At 44.5% G+C, this 20,957-nt stretch overlaps 1 protein-coding gene across 1 annotated transcript in view; it reads right to left on the bottom strand.

The window, feature by feature from the left end:
* Positions 1–20,957, bottom strand: part of ANO1 (anoctamin 1) — a 71,413-nt gene that overhangs the window by 35,781 nt on the left and 14,675 nt on the right. The window contains exons 2-3 of the mRNA XM_059474406.1: positions 5,030–5,208; positions 2,179–2,505 (exon numbers count right to left, since the gene is read on the bottom strand). Of these exons, the coding sequence (XP_059330389.1) occupies positions 2,179–2,505; positions 5,030–5,208 (506 nt within the window). The remainder of the gene's footprint in view (positions 1–2,178; positions 2,506–5,029; positions 5,209–20,957) is intronic.

Raw genomic sequence — 20,957 nt, 5'->3', positions numbered from 1 at the left:
TAACAACAGGACAAACACTGAACACCTCCCTGTGCTGAGCTGCTATAGAATGTGACTCAAAAAATGCTATTGTCTCCCCGAGCAATTACCACAAGGTTAAACAGATAAAAACTGTTTGGGAAATAAAAGCTAATGACTGTGGACACAAATACAGGCTGAGCCAGTTAAATTTGAAGCAGAGGCATCCAGCCAAAATGGTGTGATTTGGTGAGTGTGCTGTAATTGCTGGGGCTGAGAGAATCCCTGCTGCTCACACCTTAGACTCAAATGTGAATATCTCCATTAAGGCATTGTAGTTAGGAAAACCAGTAGGAGGAACTCCACCAAACAAAGCAAAAGGAGGACAGAAGTTAATGGCAATATTAGTGGTTTGCCTGCAGCCCAGTAATTCTCTGAGCTGTGTCCTAGAGGGCTGGACATGGATGTTTGCTCCTGGCACTCCCACATCCACCCATGTTTGCTCCCCCTGGAGCAGCCATTCCAAAGGCATTGGACAAATGATACCCAACTAGGAGGCATTCAGCAAACAGAAGAGAAATGAACTTCAGTTAATCTTTTTAACCCTACTGCTGCACCAACTCAGTTATTACAATAACTAGCTTTCACACAGCTGTATTCCCCCTGGCTTTCTAGAAACTGGGTACTCAGAGCACCATGGAATGGTTTGGGTTGGAAGGGAGCTCAGGAGTCACCTAGTTCCATCACTCCTTCCATGGAAAGGCCAGGCTGCCCCAAGCCCTGTCCAACCTGGCCTTGTTTTAATCAATTATTTGTGGACATCGAGCCACTGACCACAACTCTCTGTGTGTGACCATCCAGCCATTTCATTGAAGAGAGCTTAAGTGGTTTATTAAACACCATCTGTTTAAGAAGCCTTTGCTCTTTTGGAATCAGTGAGGTCTCCAATGCAGCTTTGTGGCTTTTCAGGCCCAAGTGATTGCAGATCTTTCCCTCTATGTGGATGTGCTGGCTGTGGAAGCTGATGTAAATCCCCACATCTTGCTTTCATCTCTACACTTTCATCTCATGTGGTTTGGTGTTTTGCACTGAAAGGACAGGGTTCCCTCTCTTTTACTGAGTCCTGTCTTGACCCCTGAGCCCTTCTGCATCATTTGAAATCATATTACATGTCAAGGTGGCACCTCCCATCTGAAAAAGGATGTCAATATCTATGACTTGGCACAGGCAAGCTCCCTCTGTGCTACAGGAACCTGCAAGCTGGACAGAAAGCAAGTCTGATTTTCACTGTTAGACAGAAAGGAGAAAGGTTTGGGGCTTTTCTTGCATTGTACCATGTTAAGTATATATATTACATTTAAATAATATATAAAAGATATAAATGTCTGTAATTTGTGAGTAATAGGTGACAGATTTATTTTTATGCAGTCTGTTCCCAGGTCGAAATGCTGATCTCAACTTTTAGATCTTGTAAATAAAACCAGCATAAATGTTTACCCTCTCTCTCAGGAGTCTGGGGCACATTGGTTGGGTCAGATAATTGTAGCAGCTTTCTTTGAAATTAATACTGCTGTGTCTATTTCTACTAATCACACACTGGCAGCACTTCACATACATCATTTTTTTACACAGTCTAATGGGCTTTTAATAGAATATCCTGTTTTCAGGGTGCAGGTGGAAGATGTTACAAGCTGTACTGTTCATGTCTAAGAATGGAAAGAGCAAACTGTAACACAGACCCATGTGCTCCAGCAGGAGCGTGGACCAGAGCCTCCTGAACTAATTTAATTTTCCTCAAGCCTATATTGAGGAATAAATGACACTGCCTGTATCTGATTTTTCTTTTCCCCTCATAGCTGGAACTAGCAGAGGATCCAAACCACTGCATACTGTAAACCCACCAAACTGGGATTAGTGTTCAGAGCAGTTTAAACCTCAGTTCCAGATAGCACAACACAGCCGAGTTGCAATGGTGCATGTACCACAAATCCTGGCCAAAAACAGTCAGGAAGCTTCACCTCCTCAGGGCATTTACAGCACCATGGCACACGCCTGTGCAGCCAGCTAAATCAGTGGGTGAGGATGGCACTAACTGAACCAAATCCTGCAAGGGCTGAGCTTGTGCAGCCTTGATCAGAACCAGGCTCACCGGGACAGCTCAGCATCCCCCAGGACCTGGCCACCAGCCACCCCCTCTAACCCTTCTAGAGGGATCCTTACATCTTCATCCCGCTCCAGCTCCAGCCCGGCCTCCACGAGGTTCCCCTCGTACTCCTCCCTGCGGAACCTCTTGTCGTCCTCGTGGTAATCCATGTGAGGCTCAGGGTCCCCCATCTCCAGCTGCACCCCCTTCCCGGGCAGGGGCTGGTCCTGCCTGCTGCTTCGGACACTGGCATCGTTCTGCTGAGGTCTCCTGGCCAGAGTCCTCCCGGCTGAGGACTTCTTGTAGTGGTAAACCAGGATGTAGTCCACCTTCCTCTTGCCATCTCTGAAGTACAGCCCGTACTTGCAATCAGCATCTGGGTTTTTGGATAGGGAATTTAATAACTGTATGTGGAGAGAAGAAGAGAGAGGAATAATGAATGCACAGCCGAGCACAAGCACCAGACAGACCATCCTCTCCTCTCAAGGCTCCTTTTGCCTGGAGCACACGATGCCCTCTCTCCAGACAGCCAGCAGATGAGAGGAGTCCCCTGATGCTACTTACTCCAAAAATTTTTGCAAGTTAACACCTTTAATTTTACTGATAGCCAGCTGGGATTTTATTGGCCAGAAATAAATAGATTGCATGACTGGGATTTAATCTAATCACCAGCACACTGGTTCATAAGTCAGCTACTTGCTGGGTTTGGTTTTCTCTTTTGGGGGTTAATCGCCGCTAAGATCGTCTGTCCTTTTCCACCCGTGACATCTGCAATGCTGCAATTCTGACAAATAGATTAATATCATGTGGAAACATTTCTCACTTCTCTTATCTATCATTGCAAGTCCATATCATCTGAGAAAGAGATCATCTTAGATACAGACTGAAGGGAGCCAGCTGCTCCTGCGGCACGGCCAAAAACGCCATGGAAAGTGGCCAAGGAAGCAGGGTCACTGCTTATTGAGTTCACCACTTCTTTTACCCACTTATAAAACCTATGTCACTATGCAATCTGATGGTGGCAATGGCTTTATTCCCAGCCTGGGTTAATGCTGGGTAAGTGTTGCAAGATACATGAAAGGTACAGATCAAAACACAATTTCATTTCCAAGCATTTATCTGAAAACTGCACAGGGCAACTGTAGAAACAAACAAACAAAAAGTACTAACAACTAATTTATTTCTACTTTTATAACAGTTCTCATGCATAATTCACAATTCTACCCTTGGAGATTCAGAAAATATTAAAAAAAAAAAGGAAGAAAATTCAATAGTAACTGGAATTTGTTTTCACAAAAAATACCCAACACAGGAATGGCTTTTCAGTGATCAGGGAACTTTTCTAGCTTCTAAGTTTATAGAAGAATGTCCATCCCCCATCGAGGGAAAAGGAATTGTGCTCCAAAAGAGAGCAATTGGTCATCAGTTGCAAAATGCTAAAATCTGTTTGGGATTGCACACCTGTTTATTTCATACATAAAACACCAAATGTAAGTTATTTTAGATAGCCTTTGCTATCTGCTTCTCTCTCCTTTAGGATCTCATCCCTCTTTCCCATTTAACCTAAACCCTTTACATCAAGTTAATAAATTTATAATAAAATAATACAGCATTTGGAGCCACCACAGAGTTCACTCATTGTCCTCTTGCATCTATTCCCCATTCCATGAAAACAGGAATTTTGCCACGTCAAACTCTTCAGGGCAGTCTGTTAATGTTTATGCCCTACCCAGATATTCTCATTTAGTTCATAAGCATAATTTTGATATAAAAGACCACTAATAACTATTACTTTTCAATTGCTTTATGGCTAATGGCATGCACCTGTGAATTCAGAACATTTTTTTAAAGCAAGCTGATAGTCTGCTTGTGGCAGGCAACTTACTTATGCAAATTTCTACAGAAACAAAATATTAACAAATGAGAACTAACTGGATAGTGTTTAATTTTTTTAAAATATGTGTTGATCTTACTAATTAATTAAACAGCAGTTGCTGAAAAATCTGGCTGAGCCACCACTGTTGCCACTAAAGCCTCAACAAATTCACTTATATGTGAGAACAGCTATATCCCACAGCAAACAGGAAGCAGCCAAAAAACTTGGTTCTGTTTTAAAGAAATTAATGGTCAGATTATTTTAAGGATGGGGTATAAATGCTGAAAGATACTCATGGGCCAGATATTCTCCTGCAGTGCTGCTGTGCTTAAATTGAGTTGCATTGACTTAGACCATGTAAAGCTCATGTCTCTTCAGCTGTGAGTGAGACAGAGAAAAGACATTTCAGTTTCACCACAGCAGGAGGATTTTAACAGCCTGACAGAACCATTCCTCCATGCTCCATCCTAATTTTAAGCACAAGCACAATAAATCCCATGTTGCTTTTTCTGGTACCTCTTTCCCTAGTGAATCTGTTGTATAGCCCACTCCACCTTAATAAACTTCTTTTTATGTTCCTATTACATAACCGAGCCCTAATCATGCTGGGTATTCATATTACTAACTTCCTTTAAAATCTCTGTTAAGGAATTTAACTGAGGAGCAATTAATGGCAAATAGAAATTAATTAATTTCTGTTGTGTGCTGGAGAAGATCAGTTTAATGTTTTCTATGTTAACAATGCCTTTTGCATGAAATTTTAGACATTCTCTTCTGTTCTTCTCTGCACTGGCAAGAAGATGTAAAGGTTCCTCAGCCTCATTGCCAGATTCCTTACCCTGAGAAGAGTCAGCCCCTTTTTATGCTACAGGTTAAACCAGCTTCCCTTTCTCACACATCCAAGAACACCCCCACCACACCAGCATGGGCTGTGCCTGCTGGCAATCCTTCCCAGCACCTTGGGAAAATGGAGGGAGGGGATTTCAGAGCATCCTGGGGGTGGGAAGGACGAGAAAGAAGCTGAGGTGATGCAGCAGGCCGTGGTCACTCACCGTGCTCTCGTGCTGGTCGTAGCCAATGTCCTCGATGGCTCGGATGTTGATGATGTGGATGCCCTTCTCCTCAGCAGGCAGACAGGAGTACTTCTTGTTCACCCTCATTCCTGTCTCCTCTGGAGCCTCACTGAGATCCTCTGGCAGAAAATCCACCCCATGAAACTCGCTGTCTCCGTCTGAGAAGGAAGGGAACAATTTTATCAAGACACTTTAATCCCAGCTTGCTCCTCCCAGAGCCACCCAAAAGCTGAAACGTATCCTGTTCCTGCCCTCTTCTGCCAATGAGCCCTTGGACAGGGCCCCCACCCCTTCTCCCTTCCTCCCTTCTCAGCTTTCCTCAGCCCTCTTCAGCCCTACCTGGGTCTCCTCCTCCTGCAGAGCAAGAGAGCTCAGTTACCTTTTATCCCACATGGGTGTCTCAGGATGTTTTTACTCTGTGGGCTCAAGGAATGATTGTATTTCTTGGCAAGAGAAGGAAAAAGGGGGGGCAGGAAGGGAAAAACTGCTGGTGAGGATAGGTGCCATCGTGCCTTTCCCTTTTCAGGAGGCATTTTTTCCTTTAACTTGTTCATGATGAAAAACTAAGTCAAGGGTTTTCCCTCAAGTACCTACATCCTGCATCTCATTTACTGAACCACTCTTATTTAAATAGTCTTGAAAATCTGAGGGTTTCTCAGTCTCAACCTGCTTCTGATGAAGTCATCAGAACTATTTCCATTCCCTGTTTAAGTATATAGATAGGCTAAAGGATTTTAAATAAAAATTTCACTTCAAACTGGGCAACCAGATAAGTTACAGACTGCAAACTGGTGTTTGCATATGGGCACTTATGCAAGCAATAGAAGGCAAAGTGTTCCAAGATTTTATTAATTTTGACAGTGAAATAAAATACTGCAGCATTCTAGCTTTTTTTTTTTTTTTGGAACCACGTAGGAGGAGGGGTTGCTTGTCTAAAGAGTGGAGATAAAGCAAGAATTTTAGAATTTATGGATACTAAATTAGCTTTCCCAAACAACAAAAAACATGAAACTGAATTACCCTGTCTGGGTGTGGTTGAACTTCAGGGATAATGTTGAGGGAATAGACAAAGAGAATCCCACTCCCCAGCAAATTTGCAGATGATGTGAAACTGAGAAGCAGGATTGATAAGCTGGAGGGTTAGGCTGCCACTTCCAGGGGTCTTGACCGGCTGGAAAAATGGAAAGCCAAAGAAGTCCCCCACTTATGCAGCCCAAAGGAGGGAAGGCAAATGACGGGTCCCATTCCTCCCTTCAACCAACTGAGCAGGTACAGACACAGCAGGGCCAGATTCCTCTCACAGGTGGAGAATGAGAAAAGGGTGAGAGGCTACAGACACAAGTTGCAACAAAGGAAATACATTTAAAAAAAAAATCCCAATTCGCTGACAAGAGTGATCACACAATGGGGAAGGAACCAGTGAAGCTACAAATCTCCATCCATCCCTGGAGAAGGTCAGAGCTTGACCACACCTGGCCCAATCTGAATGTTGGGAAGGCACAGCAATAATCACTACACTTCTGATCAGGCTTTTGCTGGGAACAAGGCAGGAGCCAGCAAGGACAACAACCTGCAACAGGCAGAGGAGGAGGATGCAACCAAAGCCTTGGCACCTTTCCTGAGCTTACCAGAGCAAGGTAAACATTGCTGTTATGAAAGCCGTGCTTCGGTGAAATTCCCAGTTGTGCTCCTCTGGAGCTTGCCAACACCGCGAGTTTGTGGATGTTCATTTCAGTTCTGGGCAATCTGCTGCCCCAAGCTGCTTTCCCAGGAACACCAGTGCTCATCAACATCAGCACAACACCTGGGCAGCAATCACCCTGTGCATATTCACGTGCACAGCCTCTAACACCTTCACACACCTGGGCTGCTGCTCCTGGCTCTTGTCTAACACTCCCCAGTAGCTGTCCCAGAACAGACACCACGCGTGACATCTCAGGGCAGCATCACCAAACTCAGAGAGCCACCTGAACAGCAAGTTGTAACAACTCAAGGAGCTTTTGTTTTTTTTTTTTGTTAGGGGGGTAATCTAGAGATGCAGCCACAAGTCTGCTGGCTCATGGGAGCAGCTGGAATGTCTGCAACAATTCCTTACGTGTGCATGGTCTCTTTTTCCCAACACTCACAGGCACATATGGGCAGGCTCCCTGAACAATGGGAATTGAAACAAGTGTGGGCAGCTGCAGAATCCTGTGTACTCAAGGCTTTATTCTGTGCCAGCAAAATACTCACAAAATAATACAACTTTTGGAACTTCATAACTGCAACAACCTGCATTTTTATCTGGAAGGATGCTGGAAACAACTTTGTAAAAACAGTGGATTAAGTGCAGTGAAAGTCCTCTCTTCTTTTCCTTCTTTTCACACATGTACTAAGTAAAACCAAGTTATTTCAGAATTTTGCAGAAGGTATTAGAAGAGAAACACCTTTTACTGACTGTGAATCTGAATAATGGAGCTGTGGACTGAAAAGTGCCAGTTTAGGAATCACCACTGGGACAGAATAGGCTCAGAGGAGAAAATCACAAGCTTCACTGAGCCCAAACGACCTCCCTGTGCTCTGGAGCTGCACTTCCAAGCAGGGTTTGTTAAGCCCCAGCACGGAGCAAGGAGACCTGCTCAGATGATTCAGCACCATTGTGCAAGCCCAAACAATCCCCCCGACACAAGGAGATATTTACATTCCTGTTTACACATCAGTAGCCTGGCAATATTGGAAAGAACAAGTGCTTTAGGTAGACAATGAATCATAGAATTTTGGTTTATTATGACTTCTGGAAAATATGTGAACTGTGAGAGCTTTCTTGATATAATCTCAATTACAATAAGTTTGATTTCTGCACTTAAGGATGATGTCAGGATTTAATCCTAAGTAAAGCCATCCAAACCACTTTGGCAATTACAAACACCCAGGGATTACAAGCAGTTCACTTGTGCTGATTTGGCAGAGGTCAAAGCCTTCTGTTGCAGAACACAAAACCTCTTTTTTTTTTTTTTGCATGGATGGAGTAGAGCATTTCAAAGACTTAAAACCATTAATATTTTATGTTAATCACATTAAACCTGGACAATAATTTAATTTCAAAATAAATTCACGTTCAGAATTATTTATGGCAGGATAGAAGAGGAAAGGTGAGGAGCAAAAAGAACAATAATGTCCTAATTCAGCTAGACTGGCACTGTAATCTCTTTGTTGGGAGCTGAAAGAGGTGAGCATTATGAAAACTGCTGGCTTTGCTGCCTTCTGATGCTGACTAACCCACTCCTATTTATTAAGCAGAAAAGACTACAACAAAGACTTGAAGAAGCACTCAATGTATTTCAACACAGCCATAAAACCAATCCCAAAACCCTGTGGATTCTGAGTCAGCAGAAGTCCCCAAATATTCTGGGGCACAGAGTCAAACCCATGCTTGAGTCTCTCACTCTGAACCATATGGGAAACAAGACTGAACTAATAAAAAAGTCCCTCAAACTCAAAACCACTTCCTCCTCTGTTCAAATTTCAGTCGCAGCTGTTAAAATTCCCAACTTCATCTTGCAAAAATTAACACTAAAATTAATTAATGATCACTTTTCCAGAACTGAAATTTGGCACACTGTGCTGTAACCTTTCCTCATTCAGACAATGCTTCACTCAATGACCAACTGAACCAGGACCAAAAACCTGCTGTAGAAACCACTGCATTTTCTCCATTATTCAATCAACCATTAACATTATAGTCATAACCATGCATAGCCACTGAATAGTCCCTGGCAAAAAGTATTTTTGTCATTAAAATGAATTTTAAAATTGCATTCATGCAATGCAGCTCTTAAAGAAATACCCCGCACCAGCTCTAAAATAAGCATCATCAAGTCAGCATGAATACATCTAAACAAATGAACAACATTTCCCTGCTCAACCTGAAACCAATAACGTCCCTGAAACTGCCTTCTCTTCTTTTCTTTTTATTTTTTTCCTGGTCTCGTCTTGTTTTCACTTTCAGAAAGTATGTTTAAGAAAGTGGTAGAACAAAAAAGTCACAAAGACCTCTGAGTTAAAAAGGGAAAGCAGCAGGAGAGTTACAAGACCATGTGATTCAAGGCTTTTAAATGTCCATGTCCTTATCTTTTTGCTTTATATAAACCATGATAGAATTCGGAATGAAAATTAAGAATCATGGAGGTAACAAGGAAGCATATTAAGAAAGTCACACACACACACACACATATACATATGGTAAAAGAAACAAACACAACCTATAAGTAAATGTTGTAAATAAGTAAACAAATATAGTATACTCTTTCTATGGGAAAAAAAAATGTTAGCTTGTGCAATACATTGGATAACTTTTGGATTTAAGCTCTTTTCTTGAGGAAAAGACAAGATATTGAGAGAAAACTCCCTTAGTGGGGTTTTGCTTGCTACATATTGCCCCCTAGCAGCAAGATCCTCCTTCAGCACATCCTCACCCAGCTCTTTACCGCCTGGATCTCCCAAATTCCAACTCAGAGGTTAATCCTAAAAAGAAAATAACGTAATCCTCGCAAGCGACTCTTCTATCTCTGCCCCTTTTCCTTCCCCTGATACTCTCCAAGGCTGTCAGATTTGGAAGCCAAAGCCCTGGGAGAGCAAGACCGGCCCGGCTCAGCTCGTCCCGGCTCAGCCCAGCCCAGCCCAGCCCAGCCTAGCCCGGCCCGGCCCAGCCCAGCCCAGCCCAGCCCAGCCCAGCTCAGCCCAGCCCAGCCCAGCCCAGCCCAACCCAGCCCAGCCCAGCTCAGCCCAGCCCAGCCCAGCCCGGCCCAGCCCGGCCCAGCCCAGCCCAGCTCAGCCCAGCCCAGCCCAGCCCAGCCCAGCTCAGCCCAGCCCAGCCCAGCTCAGCCCGGCCCAGCCCAGCCCGGCCCAGCCCAGCCCAGCCCAGCCCGGCCCAGCCCAGCTCAGCCCGGCCCAGCCCAGCTCAGCCCGGCCCAGCCCAGCTCAGCCCAGCCCAGCCCGGCCCAGCCCGGCCCAGCCCAGCCCAGCCCAGCCCGGCCCGGCCCGGCCCGGCTCAGCGCTGCGGCCGGGGAGCCGTGCCCGGGAATGCCAGCCGTGCCAGCCGGCAGGCTGCAATGCCAGCGAGGATACCCGCTGCTGGCAGGGAGGGCAGCTCTTTTTTTGGGATGCTGACACCTGTTTACGAGGCGCTGGCCCCGGGCCAACGGAGCCGCCGCGCTCTCCCAGGGACACCGCACACGTCCCGGACTCTGCTCTGCCCAAATCCTGGCAGCAGGCGCTCATTAGCGCCGCATCAGCCACGATCGGATGTAAATTCCCCCTTGCCCCTCCAGCTGTGAGCAGCCAGATGTTGCCCCGAGCTGTGCTGCTGGTGGAGAGGCAGCAGCTTTCACTGGTACCACCCGGCAGGAAAAGGGAGCCCACCTCCCCTGGGGCAAACTTAATGTTGACACCTGCAATCCATCCTTTTAGGGATGTTGACACCTCCTGCCCACCTTTTAGGGATGTTGGTACCTTCTGCCCATACTTTCAGGGATGCAGGGCTATTGATGCTTCCTGCCCTTCCACCTGCAGAAAGGTGAACCCTGCCTCTTTCATCCTCTCTAAGTAGGACACTTTGGAACTCACCCATCTCCTTCGCTTTTCCATTTATTTTAAAACTTGTAGCCTACATCTGTGCTGGCGATTACCTTAATGAATCAAGTGCGATGTTATGACCCAATCCATTAACAAAAAAAAAAAAGCTCAAACAGTGAAATAAATCCTGGTTTCCATGGACAGTTTCCTTTGCAGAGGAGGAATACTTCCAAAGCAGAGTGACCTTGATGTACCTGATGCTGACAGCCCACACTGAAGGGCAGAGCCCATTCAGACACTTTGTGTGCAGTACTCAGGAGTCACACGGGTGGAAAAACTTCAGCTCCTGGCAGGATTGCCTGGATGATCAGCTGGCTTAGCTCTGTTCCTCACTACTGAGAATGCTGGGGCTCTGGAGTGGGGCTGCAGCTTTCCTGGAAGGCTGGCTGCAGCTTTCAAGTTATTGATCTATTATTGTCAGCAACGTATTCCACGCAGGCTAGAAGGACACACAGATATGACATCATTTTTTATTTATGCCTGTCTATTTTTGTTTTTAAAGATTTATTTACACCATTTGCAGGATGCAGTCCTGGGCTTGAACACATGCCTGATCTGACACAAACCTTGTGAAATGTAAAAGCAAAGAGCAAAACCACCTAAAGCCTAAAAAGATAATGAATATTTTGATTGAAATGGCATTTTCAACAGTATGTAAATGAAGAACAGCATGTAAAAGAAAATACAAATTCTACCATAACACTACTGCCTGTTTCTCTAGACCCTGTCAAATCTCATATTTTATGAAAACACCTAAAGCCTCTTCCCATCCTAAGACAAATTTCACTTTTTTCTCCACAACTACCAACATCTATTTAATGGTCTATTAAGTCAATCTGTTTTCAGACTCGTTTCTTATACACCTAAGTTAAGCACTCTTCTTCTGCCAGGCACCAGAAAAAGATTATTTGCTTCTGTTGCGATTGCACAAAGATCAGCACTAAAACTATGCTCAAGGTTATGGTGAAAACAAAACCAGATATGGGAGAGCCACTGAATCCACGTTTTAAATAGGTTTTCCAGGGTTATGATTCTCATTATTTTTGTTTGTATGTTCCAAGGGAAGGCAGTTTTTATCAATGGGAGCAATGAGATGAAAGGAAAAAAAAAAAAAAAAACCAACTAAAAAGCGGATTATGGTGAGAGAATTGGTATTTATTGGGACAGTGGATACCTAAACTCTCACCAGAGTCTAAATATAAAAGATGTCTAGATACGTTTAAAATATGATGTATATTTTCCTTTACCAGGCTGTAACAAAAGCCTCTTTATACCACACATGTGGAAATGAGGATCCAAAAATTACCAGTTTTACTCTAAAAATCTCAGTCATGGACTGCGGCCTGGGGCTGAGGCCATGGCACATGTGCTGACTGGGAGAGCTGCTCTTTATCCCTCAGCTTTCCCATTTAAACTCCTAATCTTGAGACATTTGCACTGGTGTTTACATTTCCATGCAAAGTCACGAGGAGGTTTGGGCTGCATAAACCCAGCCATGGATGCCCTGGAAGGCTTTGCTCGTCTGATAAAGAGGGTTTGGGCCACAGGCACCACACTCAGGAGCTGCTTTCCCACATCTGAGCTGAGAGGCAGTCACTGGGGCTGGGGTTTACAGGGCAGAGCTCCACCCTATTTCTATATATTTTTGGGGTGTGCCCAGGCAGGTGGAGCTGATATGGTGGGGTGATGAGGTGGGAGATATCCAGCTGAGATCCCAGCTCTGTGCTTGACTCTCCTGAGTTTTCCTCATGGCCCTGCAGTTTGAACTTGGAACAACACCAATATAAGAGAATAAAGGGGCAGTAAGCTGGAAGAATCTCCCTCCCTGAGCAAGGGAATGCAAATCAGTGATGGGAAAAGCTCTGTTAGATCCTGCCTATCCAGGGGAATGCCATTCCCTGTGCTCCCCAGTGCTAAGGAACCAAGCTGAGGCACACCAGAGGCAGAAGCCCTAAGAAGTGTCAATGCAAGCAGGCACTCTGCTCCTTGGTTTTTAGAAAAGAGCTGAGATCTGAGAGGGTGCCATGTCCCAGCTAGGCAGCTCTCCCTGTGGAGAAAAACAGGACACTCCTGCTCAGGATTCCCAGAGTGGCGGAATTCTTGGAGCAGAAAGCTGACGAGCAAAGACAGCTTCCCTTGGGGCCAGCAAGGGGAAGGAGTGGGCCAGGGCCTTTGTAAGGGTCCTTGACAGCCCTCAGGTGAAAGGCATCCTTGGAATGGTTGAGGATGGATATTCTTTGCAGTTTGGGAAGCTGAGAAGGACAGCCCAGGCTCACCAAACCTCCTCCTTAAGGAGCTTTTGACAACAACTATTATCTAATAATGTATCAAAGGAGCAGTCAAGATCCAGTCTAGGTATAAACAGCTGCCCTGTGGGTTTTGTAACAGGAGTCAGGCTTACTAATAAACCTGGATTATCCAAAGGTACTCTGGTACATTTCCTGCCCAAAAACAAAGGAGAGGCAATTGCCATGAAATTGCTGTCACCTGTACAATGGAAAGAAGCAGAGCGTGGAGAGCACAGCTGCTCACAGGCAGCTGGCCCAAAATCTCTATCCAAATATCTCAGTTTCATTCCCAACTTGTTCCTGATTGTTCTGCTGCAGCACTTTTCCAAAAGGAGCTCAGAATAGAATCCATCCAAAGGCGTGGACCTTGAAGAGGCAGATTTCTACATCAGGGAGTAGGTGCCTAACACTGCTCCCCCCAAAAAACAAACAACAAACCCAAGGAGTTCATATCACAAGAACCCAAGACAGACTTATTTTGAAAGATGATTGTGCTCAACCTCTGTAGAAACATGGACATCTTGGCAAACTCAAAGAGATGTCCTAAAAAAAAGACCTAAAGACCTTTTTTATAATTATGATGACCATGTAAAACACTAGTGAAAACAGAAATAATGAAAGGCAACTCTAGTCTAGTATTTTATTTCCAAAATTGTGAGATAGGATTCTCCTGTTCTCTCCATCTTTCTGTTCACTATTCTTTGAGAAATCACTCCCAGAAAGAGCATCACCAGACAATCACAAGTGTCACCAGAGGGGCATCATTCTCCCCATGACAAACCCTCAGTGCTCTCTCCTTACTACTAGAAATGAATCCTCCTCCACTGAAGAAACACCTCTGAGCACCACAAAATTATGGCCCAAACAAGCAAAACTAGAAATTATAGATTTTCAAACATCATATCTTTTCTGGAGCCAAATCTTCTTTAAATTCCCAAACTGCAGCTGTTCCACCATGGAAGAGCCCAAAGTTCATCACAGGCACATGGTCAATGATGGGCTGCCCAAAGATATTCTGGGTAAGAAAGGAAACAGCAGCTCCTCCCAAGAGCAAGCATTTGACATCAACCCAGAGAGAAAGAGAGAAAAACATTATTTGTTTTCATATTTCCTGAGAAAGACATTGAGGATGTAACCTTATTATTTATGCAGGGTCAAGGTTTCATCCTAGAATTTAGGAAAGGAATTTATTTTCCCCTAAAGTGTGATTAAGTTTATAAGTCTAAGAGAAGTTTTGATTTTGTATTTTTTCTGTTTTGGTTAGCAGAATAATATTTCACTTTCTGTCTTCTCTTTTTTTTTAAAAAAGGAAAATGTGCTGCTCATTTATCTGGTAAATGTTGATCCATTCTGTGTTAAAAACCCCTAAACAATAGAATAAAATGGAATTAAACTTTAATATATTGCTTATCTACAAGCACTGAAACACTTAGAAAAACAATACTCTGCATGAAGAAAAAAGCCTTGTGTTTTACCAATATGGTTAGGAAAGTAATTGTTTTGGATACACTAAAGGACAGTATCTGTTATTCCATAAACTTGTTCAAATTATGCTGTAAATGGCTATTTACAAAGTTGATTGCTTTTTAATAGCACATACTCTATGCTGGTGGGTGTGTTAAATCAGTTTACAAAACACATTTTTGTCAGCTAGGTTTCTAGTCTCATGAACAGTCTCTTCAATTTTAGGTTTGGGGTTTTTTTTTAACATTCAAGCTCTTTGGAAATTATCTTGAAGTGGTAGCCTTGAAACGTGCAATAAATGTATTGCTGGTGGAGAGAAAGGAAAGTTCTGACTGCAGCAATGATGTCAGTATTGGTATTTTTAAGGAAGAGAGGGCAACTAGCTTAATAAAAACAAAGGTATTGCAGTTCTGATTGATTTCATACCTGACTGAGATAATGCTAGCAACATCCTTGGGCCCTTTGCTTTACTGACCTTTGGGTGTCTGTGGCCTGCAGCAAGGGCTGGATTTTGTTACGATACTGCATTTTTTGTGTTTGAGGGACTGACATTATTTAAAATATTTGAACCAGTTGCAGAGAGTGGAAAAAAGATGTTTGAGGGGGTAAATATTTGTTTTCATGCTGTCAGATCCAGCCCAATTCAGGATGAAGGCACCTTTCCATGAGGGTAGGGATGGACAGAGGGATGGGCACCTCACCACAGCACCCCCTGAGCCAACACACACTTGGCTCTCATCTCTTAACTGCATTCCTTCAGGCAATATTTGTAACTCAGACCAACAGTTTGAGTTCTTCATGCCTTTTCTCCTTGCAGGCTGGTTTCTGCCTGTCCTTGGGACCAGGGACAGGCAGGACAGGGAATGCCACCACAGCACACCTCCAGGCAGTCCAACAAGATCCTGCAAGGAAACCTCAGAGCACAGAGACAATTCTTCCTGGTAAACATCCCACAGTGGTACAGCACAAATCTGTCTTTTGCGAAAGGCTGGATGCTCCAAGGGTACTGCAAACTGGAGCAAGTGTCAATGCAGGAATGAGCTGACTCTGCCCAAAGCTTTTGGAGTGCCAGTTCTCACCAGAGGAAGTATCTACAGACCAAGGTCTGTTCTGTCACCCCGAACATGATGTTCCAGTGGGATAACATCATCACACCTATTGCAGCCACCTAACAATTCCCAGGGCCTCCATCGGGATCTCACCAGGCTACAAAACATCGGGTGCTTTCTCTGCTCAACCTTACACTTGCTAATCAGCCATCAGGCTCTTAGAAAGGACTCAGCCCACGACCTTTGAAACAAGATTTTAAAAGCCAGGCAGTAAAAATCAGCCATTTGCAGAAAAATCTGTGTCTGAAACGCTACTTTTCATGGTAAAACAATGTCTTGCTGGTTTGACAGAAAGGCACACTTCTTGCTGATCCTGAGTCCTTTCAGTACCTATATCCTGTTTGGCCTCTCTCCTTGATCCCTATTTATTTGGGAAATTTGTGGTGTGATTCCCAGAGGTTCGGATGCTCTATCACTTACCCAGGTCAATAAACAATCTGGAGCACTGTTTAAATATGGAAACACTTTGTAGCAGCACAACCAAAGGCACTGGCTGTGCTGCTGCTGTGCCTGGGGGAAAAAAGGGGCAGGGAAAAGGGATATCTTGGTGAAGACAGCCATTTATCTCTCATTAATCCACCAACACCACTGGGGAACACCATACAGCTGGAAGATTTACAAATTCTGCCCATCCTGCCCTTGAGCTGGAGGCTCTTCTGGTTTGGAAAAGGATATAATTGGTTGCACCATTTACTGACAGTTCTGCTCTCTCCTTAATTTTTAGATGCCAAAATGAAATCTGTTTCTGCTGATGTCCCAGTGGAGACTTGGTGTGGAGAACTTCCATCCACCAGTGGTAGCAGAGGAGCTCTCAGAGCAGAGTGCAGAAAGCAGCGTCCAGCCAAGAGGAAGCCAACACCTTAAGGGCAAACTGCGCGCCCTGTGCCCAAACACAGCACGGCTCCTCTGCTCCAAGGAACACCCACAGAAATATCTTTGCCATGACTGTAGAGCCTCCAGGAGCCCGTCAGAGCTCCCAGCAGGGTGTGAAGTGCTCTGCTCAAGGCAGGCTGCCCCCAATCTCCTCCAGGGCTGTCACCTGCCAGTGCCATCTGGCACTGCAGGTGCCTCGGGATTCCTTCAGTCTGTGTCACTACAACTGTCCCTCCGTGAGAAACAGCTCAGAAAAAGGAAAATTACTATTTAGGGTGTGTCCAGCGAAGATGAACAAGCAACAGCAGCTTTTTATGGGGAGACTGCCTGCAGCACACACCACCCACTGTGTCAGACACAGGAACTCAAATTTAAACAGATGCAAAATGACAGAGGGGGCTGTGGCAGTGATGGAGGAAGGAGCTGCTCTACCTAGGACACAATAAAAGAACTAAAAATTTACCCCCTCATTACTCACTTTCCCCTTCCTACACTGGATAGTCAAGAAGACGAAGGGTAATGAAGGACAAATAAAGTGCACAAGTGATTAATTAACATTTAAAACACTCAAAAGCAGTCATTGGAGATGAGGTTCCAAAGCAGAGGTTCATGCCAGGGCAATAGTGGCAAAAAAAAAAAAAAAAGTAAAAGAAAAAGAAAACTATTTTTGTAATGGTACTTGAGAAATTTATGAATGGGATTCTGTGATGTGATTGCCCGAAATAGCCAAGATTTGGACATGGTGACCCCAGGAGTTCCTGAGAGCAGCTGGCACAGAGGGTGAACAGAGGGTTTCCCACTGTGCCCTCCCCTCTCCTCTCAGGATGGGCTTTTCCCTCTGAGTCACAAACAGAATTCAGCATCAGCATAAGGCACCTCACACTTGGACAAGAAGGATAAATATTGCCCCAAAACCAACAACTCCATCCAGAAACCCAAAGGGAACTTTGCAAACCCCACTGGACAGATGCCTCTCTTCCTCTACTTTCTTCCAAGACATGTTTCTCTGGATTTCTTTTCATTTTTGTTGCTTTAGGCTGTATGCTACACGTTTTTCTTGTGCAAAGATGCTTGAAACAGGATAAAGTACTCCAGGTCAGGCTTTTCCAGCCCTGAGCAGCATTACTACATGTTCCCTGCACAGAGATACTGTGGATTTATGTTTCGTTTATGAGTCCAAGACCCTTCTCTGAGGAGCTGCCATGGAACTATCCCTGCCCAGATGGAGACTTTGCACTTGTCTGGTTCTCATCTCCAGTCCTGGGAGCACATCCTTTTCCAGGAAGATAAGCAACAACAAGTCTGCTTTAACAATGCAAGATTTAGGGCTGCTGGTACGGGATCCAAACCTCCACAGACACAAAAAGCCGAAGGGGGAGGCACCGACCTCGCTGGTTCAAGTTTCAGAAAAGTTTTGGTGGGGCAATCTGACATCAGCAGGCTTTATTTTAGATCTATTATCAACTGTCCTGCCATGTCCAGCCCAAAGTTGGCATAGAGGAACAGAGCTGGCATTAACCCCTCTGGGTGCTTTTTTTTTTGGAGGAATTTGATGGAAATACAAACCATATGTGACCGTACTCAAAGCAAATGAAACCAGTGCTCCTGAGTGGCCTGACAATGCACAGATCCAATACCTAAAACTGTGGAATCAGGGCAGAAGTTTGGGTTTTACACAGTAAAACTTAGGAGGAGTAAACCTGGAGGAGATTCTTCTCTGTAAACATGAGAGCACATCTGACATGGAGATCAAAAGGAGAACTTACACTAATTATACTGAAAAACAATCAGTGCTCCAGAACAGATAATAATGAGAAATGAACACGGCAGGAAACTTTGATGTACTTCTTAGATAACTGTGGTACTTTAAAATTGGATGCAGTTCAAACATTTAAAACATGTCAGTCTGAGATCTACATTTCAGATTGAGAATGTGTTGATGCACAAGTAGATTTTAAAATAAACACACGGTAGAGCAGAACACAAACATGGATTAAAATAAAAAAAAAAAAGCAAACCCAAACCTCTGCTCTTCAGTTAAATCTCCAGTGTCGAAGAGGCTTTAAAATCACTTCTCCTTCACACAAGCTAAACCCAAATGCCAGATTTGACTGAAATCTGAATTACTGAATTAATAATTCAGTTTGCAGGCTGGATTGGCTGGGGTGCCTGTTGACTCAGTGCAATTTGAGTCACAGGCACAGCCTGGGTGACACTGCCAGCTCCTGCTCCCACCGGCAGGCACAACACCGAGGGCAGGACGTGTCAGTCCTGATGGGGGAGAGCACAAACCCGTGGGTATCTCAGCAGGCCCTTTGTCTTGCTGGTGCTAAGGAAGATTTCCCAGGATGGGCAGGTCTGGTTCATTACTGCCTAAGCTGTGGGACCAAGCTGAAAAGGTGTTCCCAAAAGCATAAGTAGGGACAGGATGAGGAACACAAAGCCAAAGGACAGAAATTTGGAGACTTTCAAGCTTCCCTAAACATACTTCCTTACGTTTCCATTTAGCAGTAAAATATTCTCCTGTAACACCCTTCACCAGAAAGTCACCTGAAACAACATAAAGAACTAAAAAGACAGCTAAAAGCACAACTAAAAAGACAGGTAAGGTTTTTCCAAGACTGCAGCTGAATGAAATATGTGAAGACAAAAGCCACCACAGGGCAGGAAAGAACCATGCCAACAGCACCATCAATCCATCCATTTACACAAGAAATAATGTCCATGTGATACACTTCATTTTCACTCTCTACAGCCAAGCCATGGGACGTGGATTTTCTCAGTATCATGATGTGACTTTTGCTGGGCATCAAAAAACACACAATAATCTTCCAAATACCATGAAAATTCAGAAATACTATTAACAACAAAAAGTGTTCCCCCCCAAATATTTCCCATTTACATTTCCTGTGCTCTGAAGTTTAAAATTCCTATGAAAGTCCCATCTGGGGGCATGGAGAACACAACTGGAAGAGGTCCACCAAAAAATTAACATAAAGATAAATTTTTAGAGCACTCTCTCTATATAAACTACAAGACAGCATGTGCTGCCAGGATTACTCTGCAGGAACAATATGTGCCAGCACCTTTTGGACTGTTATGAAATTGGCCATTAAATTTAAACACTTTGGAGGATGGAGAAGAGCCCATGGCTCCCAGGTTTTAATATTTTGCTGAAGGGGGGTTAAGAGTGTGTGTGACAGCCCCAGGGATGAGCACAGCACACGGGAACAGCCTTGGATGAAGCTGCTCATGTTCCCTTTTACATCCACACTCTAGGAAGTAGAGCTTTTCAAATTTAACCAGATTAACCAGTGGTCCTCACTAACCCAGCCAACCTTAAGGACATCTGACCCAGGGCACGGAGTGGGGCTCCAGAGGGGACAGGGGCGCTCTCAGTTGCAGGCATGCACGGGCTTGCTGCCACCAGAGTGTCCTGACACGTGTCCATCATGTCATTTTCAAAACAGCTGCTGCCCATGGCTGCTGCTGGAGTGTTTGATTACATGGAACAAGCACTGAGGGCCCAGTGCTGCCCCAGCTCCCACGCTGGGCTCCTGTCCCCCCAGGTGACACAGCAGGGCGACAGGGTGCAGGTGTCACCTGCAGGGTGGCTCCTTCCTGGCGCCCGCACCATTCATCTCCTGCTGGAGTCCGTCCCCTGCAGTGCTTCTGGAGCCAACCAAACATGCAGCACGTGAAATCTGAACATGCAGCACCACAAACATCGGTTTCCTTCCCTTAAGAGGCAAAGGAAACAGCTCTCATTTTATTTTCAGGGTGCAACAGCAGGCAGCACCAAGGAAAACAGAGGCAGGAATACCTTTCTAAAGCCCTTTCCAAAAACACTTGCCATCTGCATGCTGGATGATGGACCATGTCCACACACTGTGTGATTCCAGCAGCAGATTTCAGGGATTTCACATTTCTGAAGCAGTTGGGAGTCAAATATTTTTGCAGCCTGTAATTCTTTCAATCAATTACTGCCTACAGAAATATTAGAAATCCTACAGTTCATAATTCCTAAGGTCCAAATTCATTATTTGAACGCCTAAATCTGCTGAGACAACATGCACCTTCTCCTCTACCCTAAAAATGATTCCTGGAGCCCCTGCAGCAAACTCCCAGGCAGCAAGCTCTGTTCACATGGAAATGTTAAAGAAGAGCAACAATATCAGAGTGCCCCTATGTTTATAATTATAGCTTTAATAACATTCCACCTCCTTTCTAATTTTTCCCCCAGGTTCCATTTTTGGCCTGTTCTCAGTGACAGCCTCTCACAGGCATTTCCAAACTACAACACATACTTTGGTCAACTATCAGTTTCACTTACTCCACACTGATTTTTACTTGACGGCAGAATTTAATTTTTTTCCTGGTGGGGCTGTGAGTTATCCCCTCATAAAAAAAAAGCATTTAAAGGCTAAGTGCTTTCAGAAAGATTTAGCAGGTTTTAGTCATCCAGGTTCCCTTTTATCTGGAGTTTTTGATGGGTTAAAGTTTTACATGGATAGAGGAAGGAACGACAGGATTGAAGTTTTAAGGTGTATGATTGCAGAG

The sequence above is a fragment of the Ammospiza nelsoni genome, chromosome 6, assembly GCF_027579445.1.
Source record: "Ammospiza nelsoni isolate bAmmNel1 chromosome 6, bAmmNel1.pri, whole genome shotgun sequence".
NCBI classification, from domain to species: Eukaryota; Metazoa; Chordata; class Aves; order Passeriformes; family Passerellidae; genus Ammospiza; species Ammospiza nelsoni.
This window is presented reverse-complemented; position numbering and strand designations above follow the sequence as displayed.